This window comes from Stegostoma tigrinum, chromosome 5, assembly GCF_030684315.1.
Source record: "Stegostoma tigrinum isolate sSteTig4 chromosome 5, sSteTig4.hap1, whole genome shotgun sequence".
Classification (NCBI taxonomy): Eukaryota; Metazoa; Chordata; class Chondrichthyes; order Orectolobiformes; family Stegostomatidae; genus Stegostoma; species Stegostoma tigrinum.
Genome location: NC_081358.1, coordinates 39,681,861 through 39,702,464, shown reverse-complemented (window position 1 = coordinate 39,702,464; position 20,604 = coordinate 39,681,861). Strand labels below are relative to the sequence as shown.

At 41.7% G+C, this 20,604-nt stretch overlaps 1 protein-coding gene across 2 annotated transcripts in view; it reads right to left on the bottom strand.

The window, feature by feature from the left end:
• LOC125451667 (cytosolic non-specific dipeptidase) overlaps positions 1–15,646 on the bottom strand; it is a 30,233-nt gene extending 14,587 nt beyond the window's left edge. The window contains exons 1-7 of one of the 2 annotated variants that reach the window (XM_048529127.2): positions 15,234–15,644; positions 13,873–13,980; positions 12,024–12,167; positions 3,302–3,464; positions 2,208–2,296; positions 1,469–1,666; positions 392–476 (exon numbers count right to left, since the gene is read on the bottom strand). In XM_048529127.2, the coding sequence (XP_048385084.1) occupies positions 392–476; positions 1,469–1,666; positions 2,208–2,296; positions 3,302–3,464; positions 12,024–12,167; positions 13,873–13,980; positions 15,234–15,236 (790 nt within the window). In that variant the 5' untranslated portion in view covers positions 15,237–15,644. Of the gene's footprint in view, positions 1–391; positions 477–1,468; positions 1,667–2,207; positions 2,297–3,301; positions 3,465–12,023; positions 12,168–13,872; positions 13,981–15,233 lie in introns of both variants that reach the window. The other variant, XM_048529128.2, reaches the window with a different exon arrangement.
• Positions 15,647–20,604: the final 4,958 nt, after the last annotated feature.

The window sequence follows — 20,604 nt, the reverse complement described above, 5'->3', positions numbered from 1 at the left end:
TTTTCTCATCTCTATCTTTTGATCTTATCAATGACATTAAACACATCAATTAGATTATCTCTTACTCTTCCACACCTAAGGGAAATCTTGTCTATGCAATCTATCCACATAATTTACTCCTTTTAGCCAAAGTGAAACTGTGCTAAATTGGATTGCAGACCACATGTGACTAATATAGTTTTCCTGAGGTTGTCAAAATCAGAACTGAGCATTCTGCTCTGGATGAGGTCTGACCAGAGCTTTACGTAATTTTAATGTAACTTTCACCAATCTATATTCCACCAGCTTAAAGTTAAAGGCACATTGTCAAGTGTTCAAGTTCTACCCCGTCAAATTCTCTGTCTGAAAACATTCTCCCTTCACTTTCATCACGAGTAAAATTAATTCTTACCCAAGAGAGCTATCAAGTCAGTCATCGCCTCATGGACTGTTCCCCCATGTGAACCAGAGTGCAAATCTTGATTTGCACCTTGTACCTGTGGGACAAATTATGTATAGGATATACATAAGCAGTAGAAACACCAGTACTTTTCAAATCAACATAGAATTATATAGAGTCCACAGCTCAAATACAGACAATTCAGCTCAATCAATTCATGCCAGCAATTATGCTCCAATGGAACATCCTCCCATCTTCCCATATGTCCCTCAATAAGCATAACCTTTAATTGTTTTTTTCCCTCATATGCTAATGTGGGCTCCTGTTAACTGCATAATTGCTATACGCTTTAACACTCCCTGTGGTAGCAAGACCTATTTTATCATTATTTTCTTGATAAAGAAATTAATTCAGAATTCCCTATTTGATTTGTCGGTGACTATCTTTTATACAAAGCCTTTAGTTTTGCTTTCCCTGAAATGGAGTAAGTCTGAGTTTACATAATGAACCATGTTTGTAATTATTGGGTTGCCTCTAAACATTCTCTCTTCGAGAGGACAGAGATTCAGTCTGTTAATCTTCTCCAAATTGGTATAATCTCCACGCAAAATACAAATTGAGCTTGGAGTTATGAAGGCCAAGAGAGATGGAAAGTTAGCTGGAAGAACATGTGTATAAAGTGGAACATTGGTAGTGGGCAATGAGGTGGTGATTGGTGATAGGAGGATTGGTGCAGACTTAAGGAAAAGGAAGCTGTGAAGGTGGCAAGGAATGAGGCTTCTGAGGGATTTGAAGGTGAAGAAGACAGTCTTAACATTGCTTGTCCAGGATGAGAAGGCCTTGGAGTTTGGCATGGCAACACTGATTGGGATATGGCACAAGAAAGCACGAGCCATATCATTCTGGATGTCTTTGTATTTATGAACAATTGAAGCAGAATTTTTTTTTCTCTTTTTCCAAACTTAATTCCCTTGATTTTAAGTGAATGATCAAAAGCTCTTTAAATTAACCCAAACTTCTTGGCATTAATTCATTGTTTACCATCAAAAGTATGTTCTGTTGATTAAGATGATTAAATTCCCTTTGTACCTCTATAGTAAAGTAGCACAGTCCTCGTGTTCCATAGGTCAGAGCTGGCTTCTTGCTTAGCCATGCACCGTCTGAGATAACAATGAATTCTACATTGGAAAAAAAGGTCTCATTTTTCTTGGTTAAAAGATCATCTAGCCCAGAGGATCCAGATTCCTCCATACCTTCAAAAATAAACTTCAAGTTCACTGGCAGATCCTGAAATGACAGCAGAGTTATGTTGCTGAGCAGTGAATATTTCAAGCCTCCCCAGCAATTTCAATTTGCACCTCAGGAATAAATCAAGCCCTCTTCACCTCCAACAAACCCCTCCCACATTATCCACTTACAATCTGTTGCAGCATATTGGAATGCTCATCTGGGGTCTAGCTGATATTGGAAAAGGGGTGATTTCAAACATTTACACTTCACAAACTGGTTAATACCAATCAACCATCTTTTAAAGTATGAAGGCTGATCACCTTTCTGTCTATTTGATTTTTAAAACTCAGTTGTCTCTCCACTCAGTGTTGCATCATGAATAGTAACATTGGCCAATTAACTAAACTTTCACACTATCCTGTACAGAGATACACAAGACACTCCTTAAAGCAATATCTTTGGCCAAGTTTTTGCCCATCTGTCCTAGTATCTTCTCAAAAGGCTTGGTGTCAAATTCTGTCTGATTATACTCCTGTAAACACGTTAGTAAATTAAAAGTGCTATATAAATGTAGGACATTATTGTAACTGTTACTTACTTGCTTCAGTGCTTGAAATGCTTCAATGGCATGGAGCCAAGCTAAAATAGGACCTTTGTCATCTGAGCTTCCACGTCCATAAAGATTACCTTCAAGAGATTCAAATGGAAACATTATCGTTAAAAACAGGAAAATGACTTCCACTTGATGTCCCAATACTTGCAGAACCTGGTGGCAGCAGGTTGTAATACAACTAAACCAACACTAACATGTTTTTATACAAGACCTTTAATGCAATGAAAGGTCATGTGCTCCTTCACAGGACTGCTATCAAACAAAATTTGGCACCAAATCACATAGCATGATACCATGAATTAGAAGATGATCCAGCAATGTAGGAGGCCATTCAGCCCACCCTTCCTGAGTTGGCTACTTGCTGGAGCAATCTAATGTGATAAAGATGTGTAAGGTTTAGAAGAAGTATCAAAAGAAAAACTGTTGTCAATAGATGATGGTACAAGGACTACAGGGCGTAGATTTAAAGTTTTAGGCAAGAGATGCAGCAGGGACGTGAGAAAGAACTTTATTACACAAGTGGTAATGGCCCCTAACTGTCTCCCTACACGAGCAATGAACGTGAACATGAAGAATTATTTCAAAAGGACATTGGGGTTTTTATAACAATCAATGACAGTTTCATGGACACTTTACTGAGGCGATTTTTAAAAAAAACATTTTCTTTGTCTACCCTATCTAAACCAGAAATAATCTTATACATGTCTATCAGATTACTGAATCACATGTGTTGCACTGTTAGGAAATATTAGGACAAGTGTCTAAAAGCTTGATCAAAGAGGTAGGTTTTAAGGAAGACAAAGAGGTAATGAGGTGGGAAGAAACTTTAAATCTTAAGGCACAATCAGGTGAAGGAAGAGCTGCGACTGATGGAGTAATGAAAAGTCAGGATATGCATGAGGACAGGTTTAGTAATACAGTGAGAAAGGGCCTGATAAGGTAATAAATTTGACTTTATTTGCAGGAAGAAAATAACATAAGCATTGAATCATCTTGAAGAAATACAAAAATAAGCAAAGTGACTCAAACTAATGGAGTTAAGGTAAGGGTAAGCGCTATCACACTTTCACAATACTGACCATTCTTCTCTGTTAGCACATATGGATCTGTAGTCCATCCGTCATTGATTCTTGCAGGCTGGACATCAGCATGTCCATAAATGCAGACTGTAGTTTTATTTGGATCTTTTCCCAATTCGCCCAGAACCACTGGTGGTAATGGAATGATTTTTCCACTGGGAAGCTACAGACGGGAATACAAATTACAGAAGACAAAGCAGCAAACAAGGAAACACAGTCATTAAGAAATAGAAGGAGATCATTCAACCCACCCAGTCCACGAGATCTCTGCAGAGCATTCCAAACAATCCGATTCCACTGTTCTATCCTCATAGCCTTGTAAGTTTACGAATGAGATATTCTTTCAGTGACTCTTTTGATTACGAGGGCTGAAGTATTATGCCTTTCATACAAAAGAGCAATATTTTTTCCACCATTACTTAATTCTCAAACTTAGAGACTAAATTTGGTGCACTATTAACGAAGTACATAGTCTACAGTATAAGCAGTTTGGACCTAATTTGTTCATGCTTGTGTTTATGCCCCACAAGTGTTTCCTTCCAATTCTTCATCTTAACTTATAGCATAATGGTTAACTCTTTTATTCAAGTATACATCTGTCTGGTTTCTAATTTACAAATCTATGAATCACCTCAAACAGTCCCTGTGCTATTTTATCATTTTATGTTAGACAATCAGGATGATCCCGGGTTACAAGTTGTTGATCTCAGTATTTGAAGGATTAATATCAATGCCGGGAGAAAGGAAATCAGGTGAGCTATCCCAGCCCATCCTGCCTTGTCTTCAGTAATAGTTTTGAGCAACATTAGCAGAGATCTTAAAGGAGGTTAAGGGTTTGAAATGTTGAATTTTCCGTGACGTATTTTCTGATTCATTCTCAGGCATGACAGTTAAGGTCAGCAGTTATTGTCTATCCTTACTTCCTCTGATGTAACAGTTTGATGCGGCTAAGAGACTTGTAGAGCCACCTCGGGAAAACAGTTAAAAGTCCGCCTTATTATGACAGAGTTGAATATTTTACTAACACAAGCTTTTCAACTTGCAAATTATCAAACTGCACAGTGGGTTTAGTATCATCGATAATTAGTCCAGCGCTCTGTGTAAAGTAAATTATTCCTTTAAGGATATTATACACTGTCTGGTTGCCACACTACCAAAAGGATGTGGAGGCTTTGGAGGAGGGACAGAAACGGTTTACCAGGATGTCACCTGAATTATAAGGTATTAGCTATACGGAGAGATTGGGAAAACTCAATTTGTTTTCACTTGAACATTATTGTAGCGGCCCATGACTAAAGTTGGCAACATGGTTGTCAGGAGATTTTTAGCTGACACAAGATGGCCGAAAAGGGTTAGCAACTACATGTAGCCGATGTTCACAGTCAGACGTGTGGTTTTCACTCGGAGTTACTGGATAAGATAATGAAAAGTCCAGTGGGGGTCATAAATGGGTTCAGTTGGGAAAAGACAGGGGATTTTAACTGGATTTCTGTAGGCCAGCAACTTTAAGAGCACAACATTTTTGATAAGGACACAGAATTTTTGATAAGAAGCCATCCTTGAAAAACCTAGATAAAAGAAATCCAGTAGCAACCAGTTTGTAGTTTAGCAAGAACCAAAAGTATGATCCCACAATAACCTAGACTTTTTGGGTAATTATCATTACATATTGAACATACCCATATGAGTATTGTGAAACACGACCCACAGGCATCTATGCAGAGATTTAGTTGAATTTTTATGAGCAGCTAACAACAAGCAGGAATAAGAGCCTCCCCTTAATAGCAGGCAAGATGGAGCAACAAATGGTGCGAACAGATAACTAAAACACCACCAGCACAGGAGGGAGACAAAGGAAGGGAGACAAAAGAAAGGTCATGTCTGGGGAGAGATAAACAATTGAAATTTAAGTGCAGATGTAGATAATTTGAACAAATTCTTATATCCAAAGATCAAAGGAAAACTGATAGAGACAAATTACAAAATACAGAGTGAAGATGTGGTTATGTCCCCTAATTATTTGTGGAATCTAAACAAGTTTCGTTGGAAGACTTCATAAAGCTGTGAAATGATTGAATTTCACCCTCATCAGTGGTATTCAAATAGATGCTTTATATAAAGAAGATTGGTACTGGAAAGTTTTTACAGTAGAAATAATAAAAGATTCATTCAAGAATTAAAACCTGGCTTAAAGCTCACTTATAATATGAGAGTAGCAAGGATTGTAATTACAACTAAGATAATAAAATGTGAGGCTGGATGAACACAGCAGGCCAAGCAGCGTCTCAGGAGCACAAAAGCTGACGTTTCGGGCCTAGACCCTTCATCAGAGAGGGGGAAGGGGAGAGGGAACTGGAATAAATAGGGAGAGAGGGGGAGGCAGACCGAAGATGGAGAGTAAAGAAGATAGGTGGAGAGAGTGTAGGTAGGGAAGTAGGGAGGGGATAGGTCAGTCCAGGGAAGACGGACAGGTCAAGGAGGTGGGATGAGGTTAGTAGGTAGATGGGGGTGCGGCTTGGGGTGGGAGGAAGGGATGGGTGAGAGGAAGAACCGGTTAGGGAGGCAGAGACAGGTTGGACTGGTTTTGGGATGCAGTGGGTGCGGGGGAAGAGCTGGGCTGGTTGTGTGGTGCAGTGGGGGGAGGGGACGAACTGGGCTGGTTTAGGGATGCAGTAGGGGAAGGGGAGATTTTGAAACTGGTGAAGTCCACATTGATACCATGTGGCTGCAGGGTTCCCAGGCGGAATATGAGTTGCTGTTCCTGCAACCTTCGTGTGGCATCATTGTGGCAGTGCAGGAGGCCGATGATGGACATGTCATCTAAAGAATGGGAGGGGGAGTGGAAATGGGTTGCGACTGGGAGGAGCAGTTGTTTGTTGCGAACTGAGCGGAGGTGTTCTGCAAAGCGGTCCCCAAGCCTCCGCTTGGTTTCCCCAATGTAGAGGAAGCCGCACCGGGTACAGTGGATGCAGTATACCACATTGGCAGATGTGCAGGTGAACCTCTGCTTAATGTGGAATGTCATCTTGGGGCCTGGGATGGGGGTGAGGGAGGAGGTGTGGGGACAAGTGTAGCATTTCCTGCGGTTGCAGGGGAAGGTGCCGGGTGTGGTGGGGTTGGAGGGCAGTGTGGAGCGAACAAGGGAGTCACGGAGAGAGTGGTCTCTCCGGAAAGCAGACAGGGGAGGGGATGGAAAAATGTCTTGGGTGGTGGGGTCGGATTGTAAATGGCGGAAGTGTCGGAGGATAATGCGTTGTATCCGGAGGTTGGTAGGGTGGTGTGTGAGAACGAGGGGGATCCTCTTGGGGCGGTTGTGGCGGGGGCGGGGTGTGAGGGATGTGTTGCGGGAAATACGGGAGACGCGGTCAAGGGCATTCTCGATCACTGTGGGGGGAAAGTTGCGGTCCTTAAAGAACTTGGACATCTGGGATGTGCGGGAGTGGAATGTCTTATCGTGGGAGCAGATGCGGCGGAGGCGGAGGAATTGGGAATAGGGGATGGAATTTTCCAGAGGAGCTCGAACAGTTCATCCACTTCACCAACACCTTCCACCCCAACCTTCAGTTCACCTGGGCCATCTCCAGCACATCCCTCACCTTCCTGGACCTCTCAGTCTCCATCTCAGGCAACCAGCTTGTAACTGATGTCCATTTCAAGCCCACCGACTCCCACAGCTACCTAGAATACACCTCCTCCCACCCACCCTCCTGCAAAAATTCCATCCCCTATTCCCAATTCCTCCGCCTCCGCCGCATCTGCTCCCACGATAAGACATTCCACTCCCGCACATCCCAGATGTCCAAGTTCTTTAAGGATCGCAACTTTCCCCCCACAGTGATTGAGAACGCCCTTGACCGCATCACCCCTATTTCCCGCAACACATCCCTCACACCCCGCCCCCGCCACAACCGCCCTAAGAGGATCCCCCTCGTTCTCACACACCACCCTACCAACCTCCGGATACAACGCATTATCCTCCGACACTTCCGCCATTTACAATCCGACCCCACCACCCAAGACATTTTTCCATCCCCTCCCCTGTCTGCTTTCCGGAGAGACCACTCTCTCCGTGACTCCCTTGTTCGCTCCACACTGCCCTCCAACCCCACCACACCCGGCACCTTCCCCTGCAACCGCAGGAAATGCTACACTTGTCCCCACACCTCCTTCCTCACCCCCATCCCAGGCCCCAAGATGACATTCCACATTAAGCAGAGGTTCACCTGCACATCTGCCAATGTGGTATACTGCATCCACTGTACCCGGTGCGGCTTCCTCTACATTGGGGAAACCAAGCGGAGGCTTGGGGACCGCTTTGCAGAACACCTCCGCTCAGTTCGCAACAAACAACTGCACCTCCCAGTCGCAAACCATTTCCACTCCCCCTCCCATTCTCTAGATGACATGTCCATCATGGGCCTCCTGCACTGCCACAATGATGCCACCCGAAGGTTGCAGGAACAGCAACTCATATTCCGCTTGGGAACCCTGCAGCCACATGGTATCAATGTGGACTTCACCAGTTTCAAAATCTCCCCTTCCCCTACTGCATCCCTAAACCAGTCCAGTTCGTCCCCTCTCCCCACTGCACCACACAACCAGCCCAGCTCTTCCCCCGCACCCACTGCATCCCAAAACCAGTCCAACCTGTCTCTGCCTCCCTAACCGGTTCTTCCTCTCACCCATCCCTTCCTCCCACCCCAAGCCGCACCCCCATCTACCTACTAACCTCATCCCACCTCCTTGACCTGTCCGTCTTCCCTGGACTGACCTATCCCCTCCCTACTTCCCTACCTACACTCTCTCCACCTATCTTCTTTACTCTCCATCTTCGGTCCGCCTCCCCCTCTCTCCCTATTTATTCCAGTTCCCTCTCCCCATCCCCCTCTCTGATGAAGGGTCTAGGCCCGAAACGTCAGCTTTTGTGCTCCTGAGACGCTGCTTGGCCTGCTGTGTTCATCCAGCCTCACATTTTATTATCTTGGAATTCTCCAGCATCTGCAGTTCCCATTATCTCTTGTAATTACAACTGTTTGTTTGATCTTTCAGGCTGAAGTCAGAGAGGGTGTGTTCCCAATTTGTCAGCTGTGTGTCAGAATTGGAGCCATTTTACTACAGAGTTGATTTTACAGACGTTATAACAATTGGTAGAAATTAATATCCTTCCTAATCTCCTGCGGTAGAGTTAGTAGAGAATTTGGAAGAGTTTGCAGACGTAAGAAAGTACTTGGGTTACTGGAAAATGATACGGTGTAGCTGGCAAATGTCTGGGATGCTTTGTAAGATCCCAAAGACAGATGATAGAGGTATCTGGTAAACATCATAAGATTAGGGGAGGACTTAGGGCTGTCTATAGAGATATCAATCATTGTTTGTGTTTGCTGGATTGGATGTGTTGTGTGCGGCATGTGGCTAACAATGATATCAATGTTGCATGTAATTATTGTAATGTGAAAGGTATACAAATGTTGTATTTGTTTGCAGAAAGTTACATTGTCATTGACCTCTCCTTCAATCTGAGCTGTTATTATGAGGGCAACATACCTGACTGACAATGTCCCAGACGCCACCATCAACATCCCTGGGTATGTCCTGTCTCTCTAGCAGGACAGAACCAGCAGAGGTGACGGCACAGTGAAATACAGTCATGAAGGAGTTACCCTCAGAGTCCTTAACATTGATTCTGGGGGTGAAACATGAGCAAGGAAACGTCTTGCTGATTACCACATATTGTCCGCCCTCAGCTGATGAATCAGTATTCCTCCAAGCTGAACAACAATGAAGCACTAAGGGTGGCAAGAATGTAAAATACATTCTGGGTGGGGTTTTCAATGTCAAGAGAAGCTCAGCAGCAATACTACCGATTGAAATATTCGGTTTCTAAAGGACATAGCTGCAAGATTGGGAAGGTAGTGAGGGCCTACAAGAGGGAGAAATATTATCTCATCTTTACCAACATACAGGCTGCAGAGGCATCTGTCCATGACAGTACTGGAAGAGTGACCACCACACAAACCTTGTAGAGACAAAGTCTCGCCTTTACATTGAGAATACTCTTCATTGTACTGTGTGGCACTATCACCATGCTCAATAGATCAAGGCTGGGCATCCATGAAATGATGTGGGCCATCAACTGCAACAAAATTGTACTCCAACACAATCTGTAATCTCTTAGTCCAGCATATCCCAACTCAACCCTTATCATCAAGAGAGGGGATCATCCCTGGATCAATAGAGGGTGCGAGAGAACGTACCAGGAGCAGCACCAGGCATACCTTAAAATGAGTTGTCAGCCTGGTGAAGCCACCAAACAGTACTTGACAAACTGTACAAGCAGTCAGTGACAGAAGGAGCTAAGTGATCCCACAACCAACGGATCAGATCTAAGGTCTGCAGTCCCGCCACATCCAGTTGTGAATGGTTGTGGACAATTAAACAATTCACCGAAGGAGGTGTCTCTACAAATATCCCCATCCTCAATGATGGAAGAGCCTAGCACATCAGTGCCAAAGATAAGGCTAAAGCTTTCACAGTACCTGCTCAGCCTGAATTGCCAAGTGGATGACTCATCTTGGCCTCGCCTAGTGGTCCACAGTATTACAGATACCGGTCTTCAACCAATTCTATTCACACCGCATTTGATACTGGTTGGAGGCACTGGATACTGTAAAGGCTACGGGCCTGACAACATTCCAGCAACAATACTGAAGACATGCTCCAGAACTTGTCCAGTCAAGCCATTCCAGTACAGTTACAACACTGGTTTTTGCTAGAAAATTGCCAAGGTACGTCCTGGACACATAAAGCAGGACAAATCAAACCCGGCCAATTACCGCCCCATCAGTGTCCTCTCAATCATCAGTAAAGTGATGGAAGGTGTCATCAACAGTGCTATCAAGCAGCACCTGCTCAGCAATAAGCTGCTCAGTGATGCCCAGTTTGAGTTCCGCCAGGGCCACTCAGTTCTTCCCTCATTACAGTCTTGAATCAAACATGGACAAAGGAGCTGAATTCCTGAGGTGAGGTGTGAGTGACAGTCCTTGACATCAAGGCTGCATTCGGCCAAGTGTGACGTCATGGAGCCGTAACAAAACTGGAATCAATGGGTATCGGGGGAAAACTCTGTCAGCACATAGGAAGATTGTTATAGTTGTTGGAGGTCAGTCATCTCAGCTCCAGGACATCGCTGCATGAGTTCCTTAGGGTCGTCTCCTAAGCCCAACCATCTACAGATCAGAAATGGGCCTGCTCGCCAATGACTGCACAATATTCATCACCATTTACAACTCCTCAGGCGCAGAAACAGTCCAAGTTCAAATGCAACAAGATCTGGACAATATCCAGATTTGGGCTGACAAGTGACAAGTAACATTCGCACCACACAAGTGGCAAGCAATGGCCATCTCCAATAAGAAACATTCTAACCTCTTGACTTTCTATGGTGTTACTACCAAGAATGCGCAGACACATGATACCTTTCTAAACTAAAAACCTTTTCCCACTTTGCAATCCAGAAATGTCTATTTCCTGTAAATTCATATGTTTTTTTAAAATCTGCTGGAGGAATGTGAGCATCACTGGCTGGCCAGCATATATTGCCTGTTCCAAGTTACCATTGAGAAGGTAATGGTGAGCTGCCTTCTTAAATTGCTGTAGTCTATATGCTGTAGGTTGACCCACAATGCCTTTAGGGAGCAAATTCCTTCAGAATCCCCCACGTCGCCGGGGTTACTATTGACCAGAAGCTCAACTGGACTCGTCACATAAACGCCATGGTTACAAAAGTGGACCAGAGGCTAGGAATACTGCGACAAATAACTCACCTCCTAATTCCCCAAAACCTGTCCACTATCTACAAGGCACAAGTCCGAAGTATGATGGATTACTTCCTACTTGCCTGGATGAGTGCAGCTGTAACATCACTCAAGAAGCTTGACACCATCCAGGACAAAGCAGCTCGCTTGATGGGCACCACATCCACAAGCATCCACTCCCTCCACCACTGATGCTCACTAAAAGCAAGTATGTGCTATCTACACAGTGCACTACAAAAATTCGCCGAAGGAATTTGCTCCCTAAAGGCATTGTGGGTCAACCTACAGCATATGGACTACAGCAATTTAAGAAGGCAGCTCACCATTACCTTCTCAATGGTAACTAGGAACAGGCAATATATGCTGGCCAGCCAGTGATGCCTACATTCTTCCAGCAGATATAAAAAAACATATGAATTTACAGGAAAGAGACATATATGGATTGCAAAGCAGGAAAAGGTTTTTAGTTTAGAAAGGTATCATGTGTCTGCGCATTCTTGGTGGGTTGAAGGGCCTGTTCCTGTGTTGTACTCTTCCTTGTTTTCTGTATAACTACTGAGCATCTGCAAAGGAGCATTGTCAGTGACTTCAGATCACAATGAACTGGAGCCCAGGTCTGTGGGGATCTGGGTGAGATGTCCTCTCTTACTATCTGATGTAAACAGTTATGTTCAGGGTAAAACCTGTCACAGTTTATTCACAAGAGCGTAGAACCCACATTACTGTACACTGCCATTCCAGTCATATAACCTTTATACGATCATACACATGGGACTGAAATCAGATATAGACACAGGAGAAAGTTATGTGCTTTATAAATATGTAGTACCACTAAACAGATCAAAAACAATTTCCTTCCATTATGTTTAATGTCAAAACAGAATTCATCAGATTGAGTTATACTGTACCTCTTCATTGCCCATATCTGTTAGTTCAATAGTTCCTCCCAGCCTTTTGATTGTCTCACCCACAACATGCATCATTCGAATCACCTCATCCCTCTTTGTTGGAGTGCCTGATTCACTCTGGATTGCTATCCATTCTTTTAGATGCTGCAAAGTGAAGTTGCTGCATTATTATGTACTTAGCACAACCAAATGTGCTTTCTTAATCAAAGGGAAAAAAACACAAGCAGTTAAGTATTGCATCCACAAACATGGCAATACATGGATTGTGCTATTTTCCCAGGTAACAGTGACGTAGACTAACATGGTTTAGGGTGGGGTGGGAGTAAAATGCCCAAAAGAGCTGATAAACAAATGGAACAAATTATAAAGAATCAATGGAGTTAAAGGTGGCATGGCTTTCCATCTTTGCGCAAATTCATTAAATCATAGGATGCTATAGAGGCCATTCAGTCCTTCTTGTCAGATCCCGCTCTTTGAAAGAGTTAATGGCTTAGTTCCATTTCCTTCCTCTTTTCTTGTAACCATGTATTTTTTTAACCCTTCGCAAATGCAATAAGAACAGTTGTGTCCATTCAGCTCCAAAATCTTTTCCACCATTTAATTAGATCATGTCTGATGTTTACCTGCCTTAATTTCATATAACTTGACAGCTTTATCCAGAAAACAAGAAACCACTTCCATTCATTACAAAAATTATGTCCTCTTATTCTTGATTTCCACTCTCAGAAAGAAATACTATTTTTGTATCTAGCCTTCAATATTTTAAACACTGTGATCAGGTCACCCTTCAATCTTCTATATCGAAGGGAATACAAGTCTAGGTCGATGTAACCTAAGTCAGCCCTTTTAACCCAGTTTCTGATGAATCTCTGCTGCACGCACCCCCACAAGACCAGCATATCCTTTCCTACAAATGGTACTCAAAACTCAACGAGTCACTCCACATGGAATCTGAGCAAGGCCCCTCAAACCAGACATGCAGCCACCACTAAGTAAGTGTTGCCCTTAATTTTGTAATGTGACATTAAATTGAGGCCAAGTCACACCCACAGGTGGGTGGTCCTACTTTGAAGAGGAGCAAAGGAGATAATCTTGATGGGCTAGCAAATATTTAGTCCCTCTGGTCTGGTCATTAACATAATTTTGCTCAGGAGTTTTGCAGTGTGCAAATTAGACAATGAGCGCAGTTCAGAAAGTACTTCGTTACCGTAAGGCAATCCAGAATGTCCTAAATCATAAGATTAACTGAATGCAATTTTAATCAAGAAACCAGAGAATTGACATCTACGTTTTAGATTGTTTTTCCATTTTAACTCTTCCAGCTGGACATCCTATATCTGTTCCTATATCTGGCTCCAACAAGAAACCTTGCAAATAAGAGAGATGGCTGTCCAACACATCTTTAAATATGATCAGAGTTCCCTAACCATTACATTATATTCAACTAAACTCTGGAGCATCATGCTTACACCAGCAAAGATGATGTTATCCAAATGATATGATGTCCAAAGCCTTCACTTTGTCCAACCAATCTAGCCAAATTCAGCCCTGAGAAACCTAAGCATCCAGCTGTACACAACTCGACAGCTTTGTTTGCTAACCCCTTTCTTCCCCAAGAACAACTGAGGACAAAGCTTAATCTCTATACCCCTTACGGACTCATTTAATGGAAACCCATTAAGAATTTTTTTTAAAAAATCATCAATTGCACTCATTGTGGACCTCCCAGGAAAATTCATGGGTGAAGACTGTGGAGAGAAAACTAACAAAGTAGCATGCACCAAAAAAAATCAGTAACACAATCTAGTCTAGCCCAATTTTGAAAACTAGTCCTTTCTGGAGACCTTACCTGGACATAGTCATCCTGATGTTCATCAATATATTGCAACACCTGATCAAGAGGAGATGGCACTTCCATCACAACGTGTAAAAGCAAACCGAAAACAATGAGTGTAAGCTGTAAAAAATGTTGCACCGAAGAATTAGGATGCAGGGTAATGCTGAAATGTCTTTTGTATATGGTATTTTACATATTTCCATTGTCAGAAATCATATTAAAAGGGAGCAAAATGGAGGCATATTTACTAAAATAAAAAATCCTGTAAAATGTGTCTTTAACAACGCTGCTTCAGTATCAAAAATAACAGCATACATTAAATAATAACTAGCTAAGTATATGAGGGAGGAAGAAATAGAAGGATGTGCTGACATTAAATGATGAGTGGCAGAAAACTACTGTTAATCATAAATACCAGTACAGACTAATTGGGCCGAATAGTGTCAATATGTGCTGTAACGATGGAGGTAATAAATTTCTCACATAGTACAGATTTGTTATTATTTCACATTCAATGCTTTTCTAATGTTCGTAAATCAATTTTATCCATGTTAGGCTCCTGCAAATTATTACAATACCTAAACTGCGCCAGTCAACAACTGTAATTCTGGACATAAAGTGCAAAATACCGCTGTTACTGCAAATCTGAAATGAAGACTGAAAGTCCTGGAGAAACATAGCAGGTCTGGCAGCATCCATGGAAAGAAAAACAATTAATTTTTCAAGTCCGTTTCTAGCGTTAAAAGTTAACTGTTCCGCTCCCCGTGAAGCTGTCAGCACTCCTGAGTTTCTCCAGCACATTTTTTATTCGCTCTAGTTTATTTTGCACTGTTAATACAATTCAGTTTTTTTTTAAAAAAAGATTAACTGATGGGCGATGATTTTAGGAAATGCATGAAAAATATACTATTGCATCAATTTTTAAAATTATTATTTTCTTACGAAATAAATAAAGTGGAGACACAATAATACCTTGCAGCCGAAACGTACTAAGTTAACACTACCCACTGAGAATGTTCCCCTTAGTATCACTCAGAAAATAAGCTTTTTTTTATCATAACACTCTACCAAATCTTGCAGCTGTTTGCAGAGTTGTATGTTTTTAACAGCCAAGAAAGTAAATTGAACCTTCGGTTTAAAAAAAGGATAAGTTCTTATTTTTTTAAAGTTGGAATAACTACACATCTGAAAAGCAATATTGCCTAATATTTCTTAACTTAGGAATTTAAACACGCGTGTCGAGGAATAACATTGAAAATTATTACCTTGTCACAGATTGTGATGACATTTCTTTAAGCGCTCAGAGGAACGTGGAAGTTGAATACAAAAGACGGATGAAAATGTATAAAATGGGAAATTAAACAAAGACGTACCATGTTCACATGTTATTAGCGGAGTCAATGAAACGTAATATCAACCTTGGTCTCTGCAAAATCTGCACGGCGGTCTTTCAGAACGCTGTTTTTCAGTCGTCGAATACTGGAAGCCAGGTTCGTTCACTGAGAACAGGCATTTAACAATTATTCGAACTTTTACTACCAGTAATGTGCTGGTACTAAACCGTCAAAATATCGCCAAGGAAAGTAAAACACAGGAGGCAGCTTTCTGTGAATAACTTCAGATCGGTATGACAGGTCGGCACAACATCGAGGGCCGAAGGGCCTGTACTGTGTTGTAATGTTTTAATACATTAAAAGGGGCCCAAAAGAGGGTGTATGAAAAGCATATTATTTGCAGAGATAGGAAGGTCAGTCGTATTGTTTTAATTATTCTTGTGCGTGACTGTTGTGAATTAGATGCCTTTATGCGATTTATTGCATCACATGAAATGTTCTTCACGAGTTTGCTTTTTTCATGAAGTGCCTGTTATTTTAACCTGGCAAGAAAATATGCTAATGCGATTTCCAGTTGATGTCACAGGATACCATGAGCCTCACTGAAGTCGCATGCAATAAAGCTTTCATTTTATACAAGTTTTGATAAAATAATCACAGCATTCCGACAGATGCTACTCGATCTGCTGAGTTTCTTCAGCAATGTTTTTGTAGCAGATTTTTTAATGAGTAAAATGAATTCATTTGACCCAATAGCGCACCCTGTGCATTTTAGCTGTGCCAATCTTCTGTCTTTGAAAATTTGTAAATTGTTTAATTATAATTAATTAGCCATTGAAGTACTCAACTGAACCTGCCTCCATTACCCTTCCAGGCAGGACATTTCAGATCCTAATTACTGGCTGTGAGAAAAAAATTACTTTATCACCTAACACTATGCTTCTTTTGCAAAACACTTTAAAACCGCCTCCTTTCGTTCTTGATCCTCTTAAGAATGGGCAGCTTTCCCTGTCAGGCCCTTCGTGATTTTAGAACCTGACACCAGATCTCCTCTTAGACTTCTCTGCAACAAAAAATGGTCCAAACTTCTCCAATCTATCTTGATGACTGAAAATTTTCATCCCTAGAACAATACTGGTCAACATCTTCTTCACTCTCTTTTCATATCATTCCTAAAATGTGGTATCTAGAATTGTGTACAACTTTCAAGTTGAGATCTAACCAGTGTCCGACATAGTTTTGGCATTACCTCCCTGCTCTTGTACTCTGTACCTTGTTAATGAAGCTCAGAATACAGTGTGCTTTGTTAGATTAAATTATTTGCACTTAATTTAACATTGGATTCAACTATATATTCAAATTAAATCTATGTCCTTTCATGTCTATCAGTCCCTCCGTGATTTTCTCCAGCCTGACACCCCTTGAGAACTCTACAATCCTTTAATTCTGACCCCTTGAGCATGTCTAATTTTTAATTGTTATATCATCGGTGGGCATGCCTTCACCTTCCCATATGTTAAGCTACGGAATCCCCTCCCTAAGTCTCTCCAATTCTGTGCTATACTTTGAGATCCTCCTTATGAAACCATATCTGTGATTGTTTTCCCTAATTGCACGTGACCTAGCATCTACTTTTAATGTACAATATCTCTATGATGCATCTGTTGTTCACAGTCTTTTCTAAGTTTTGCGACATTCTAGCTCCATAAAGCAACACTGATCTTGCATTCATGGGTTGAAATATTCCTGAAAAGTGCTCATTTGTGGAAAGATTGCCTATCGGTTTTCTATTCGTTATTCTATGTCCTGGGTGACCTTCCAATTGTTTTGTTGGTATCATAAGTACATACATTATGATTTTGTAGCACACATACAGCAACATTTTCATTGTATGTCCCAAATTTTAGCAGTGACATTTGGAAAGAACATGCATTGATGCAAGTTGAATGACTAATTGTAAAAACCCAAGTGTTTGTTTTAAGACACTATCTTCTGCGTACCACTTCTCTCTGACGTGTAGGCTACACAGCATTTTAATTACTGACCAAATCAGCTTCAAATATATACCCTTGACCGACATTTGGGAGACTCCATTTGGCAAAGTAAGAGCATTCATTGTTCATAATGCATCAGACAGAAGGAAGGAACAGAGACGTGTCGAAATGCATTTTTATTGTGGACTACTAAGTCTGAAGCTGAGGTCACCCTATCTACTAAAATTGCTCACGGTGAAGCACAGGGCCAGTAGCCAATTACTTGTTTTTGCCTCAAACAAACAGCAATGTGCTAATATGTGATCGAGACTAGGAACGTGTTAATGTCAATTCCTGCATCTGGCAGCCACAGAACGCTATCAAGACGAATAATGACGCAACAAGTCAGGCAGATGCTGAAGCTTAACAGTTTACAGACCAAATGTAACACTTTCGCCCATTACACGTAAACAGGCATTTTAACATTTTGGCAAAGATTTGTAGCTCGGGGTGTGGGTGAGGTCATTGACTTGTTTGCCGAGCTGGCTTGTTTTCATTCAGATGTTTTGTCACCATGAAGCAATGTTGTTCTACTTCGCTTGGAGTTTGTACTGTCCAGTCCGTTATGATGAATGATGTAATTTCCGGTTTTGTTCTGTATGGATTTGTGTCAGGTCCAATTCTATACATTTATTGATTACATTATGGGTTGAGGATGATACCTCTATGAATTCCCGTATGTGTCCATGCTTGGCTTGGGCTACTCTCGTTACGTTGGCCCAGTTAAACTGATGGCCTTCATTGTCCGTAGTGTACTGATATTAAAGTAAAGCTAGTCGTGTCAATTTGCTGCTAGCTGAAACGTCCGAATGAAAACAAGCCAGCTTGGCAAGCAAGTCAGCAACCTCATGTAAATTGACTCTTAGGCCCAAAATACACAAAAACATGTCTCCCTGCTAACCCCATCGTCCAAGAATGCATGGTCTCTTCCTACTTGTTCTATCAACAAGTGTTCTTTACCTGTATCTAAGGCAGGATGAGATTATCCCTACTACAGTGGATGGGATGCAAAGGTAGGTACATCTTGAAATTCAGGTTGTAAAATACAACCACTACAGTCCCAAGATACTCAAAAAGGCAACTAATCGAGTGGCACAGAGAAAGAGGATTTCTTTGCACATTGGCACAAAGGAGAAGCCTTGGATTGGGGACAGGAGGGTACATTTACAAATTGCAGATGGATTTTGTTGTGTATTTTGAATGGGAACTGACATGTATAGATGAGGAGGGGTGCAACACTCAATCTGACAATAAAAGTGAAGAGACTGTTCCCACAAAAGTAGTCCAAACATAACTTGCAACAATCCACAGGCTACTCACTCAAGCTGTTGTTTCCCCTCAGTTAATCCACTTGCTGCCTGTAAGATACCTTCTTCCAGAGACCCCATGGTGAGAGCTTGCTAAAGCAAACTCACAGTACAAACTCCTCAACCTAAACTTTTAACACCTTAGTTGGAAAATGTGCATTATTTCAAGTATTTGTATTGTGGTTTTTGACAATCCAATTACACATAAACGTAATTACAATGGTAGACATCTGACGTCCTGAAAATTGAGGGTCTGGAATGCTATGATACTATGAAATGCACAACCCAAGTGTGTGGCAGAAGCAGTTCAATTATGGCTTTCAAAATTTTGTACATGCACCCGAATGGGAAAATGTTGTACAACTACACATAAAAAGGCTGGAGAGAGACACTAGTTAAATTAATCATGCAGGCACTCCGTACAAGCTCAATGGCCCTTTTTGGGGACTGGAACCATTTTATGAGTCTGAGTCTATCAAGCAGTCCAGAGGTAACATTAAAAAAGGTAGAGGGACAGCTAGAAAACCATTGAAAGGCAGTCGGCATGGGCGTAATTGCTAATGAGCGTGATCAGTGTCAGCATCTTGATACAACAGTCCACTCCACAACCACTTCCCTCCCATCCAGGCTTAGCGTCCCACGTTCCCCAGTTCTCATTGTTGCATCAATAGCAACCTTACCTTAGGCTGAATAGATCCCCAGGCTCTGGCGTGCCCCCTCTAACGCTGCTGTTGCTGTCAGGAATAGATTAAATCCTCTCTGTCTCTAACCAATCTTCTGGTCACCCATCCTAATATATTCCTTGCCTGAGTTGGTGGCAAGCAAATTGCAAATAAATGTTCCTGTGAAGCACTGTCACTTTAAACATCTTTTATAATCCAGTGATAACAAGGTGTAGAGCTGGATGAACACAGCAGGCCAAGCAGCATCAGAGGAGCAGGAAAGCTGGCATTTCGGGCTTAGACCCCTCTTCAGAAATCTTATGATCCAGCATCAGTGGTTCCTACTATCTTTAATAATCCAGTGCTTTGTTGCTGATGATTACGGATACAAGGTTTATTCAGACCATCACAATGACAGTTAAATATGTGCCATACAAACACTTCAAATGATTAACAGAAATTATGGCATCAAATTAAATAGGTACAGATCTAGTGAAATGGATTCTGTATCATTTTAAGCTTCTGTGCAACCCAATGGAAATCCAGCCTTTCAAAAGATTGGCATTTAAAGGGCAGACAGAAGAAATGCTGTTGTTTTGGGGCATCTAAAAACAGAATGTACCAGACCAAATGTTCTGTAAAAGGTGGTTGACATGACATAAATTGTTCATTTTTAATCCAAGATTGACAAATTTGTTAACCTAAAGGGATATTTGGGGGGGGGGGGGGGGGAGGAGGAGAAGGGATAGGCTGTACATGAAGTTAGATTACAGGTCGACCATAATTTCATTGACTGGTGGAACAAGCTGGACAGTCCAACTGGCCTATAGTTTGGCCCCAGGCATCAGCCTAAATTCTTCATTCCAGATGACTTTATCAAAAGAGAACCTTGGCAACTCACTGGACAGGGTCACAAAAGACTTGGACTGCACTAAGTCTGTACCTTGCAGTAACAAGGCTATTTTATAGAAAGTGACATGGTCGATGGGATAGGGGCATTCCCCCGAGGCAGGATTTCCCAATGTGTTAACTTTTCAGTCATGACCTGGCAAAACATTGGTGGAAATACATTCAGTATTATTTCCATCAATCTGAAGGAAAGAACGGAAAATGGAAATTGCAAAAACACTCAAAACACATGAAGGGGAGCCAATGACTAACCCCCTCTGTGCATCAGCAAAGATTATGATTTATTAAAGTTCAATATTTAGGACTATGCAATCAATGAATGGATTAAAAACAGCCAGTTGAAAGTCCCATGAAGCTGGCAATAAAACTAAAAAAACTTTCAAATTAGGAAGCCAGCCACAGCAGTAATATCTACAAAGAGACTTCAGTAAAGCAGTGTAGTTCTTTGGACCACAAATAACACATCAGACATGAAAATAAATATGGAAAAACATGAAAA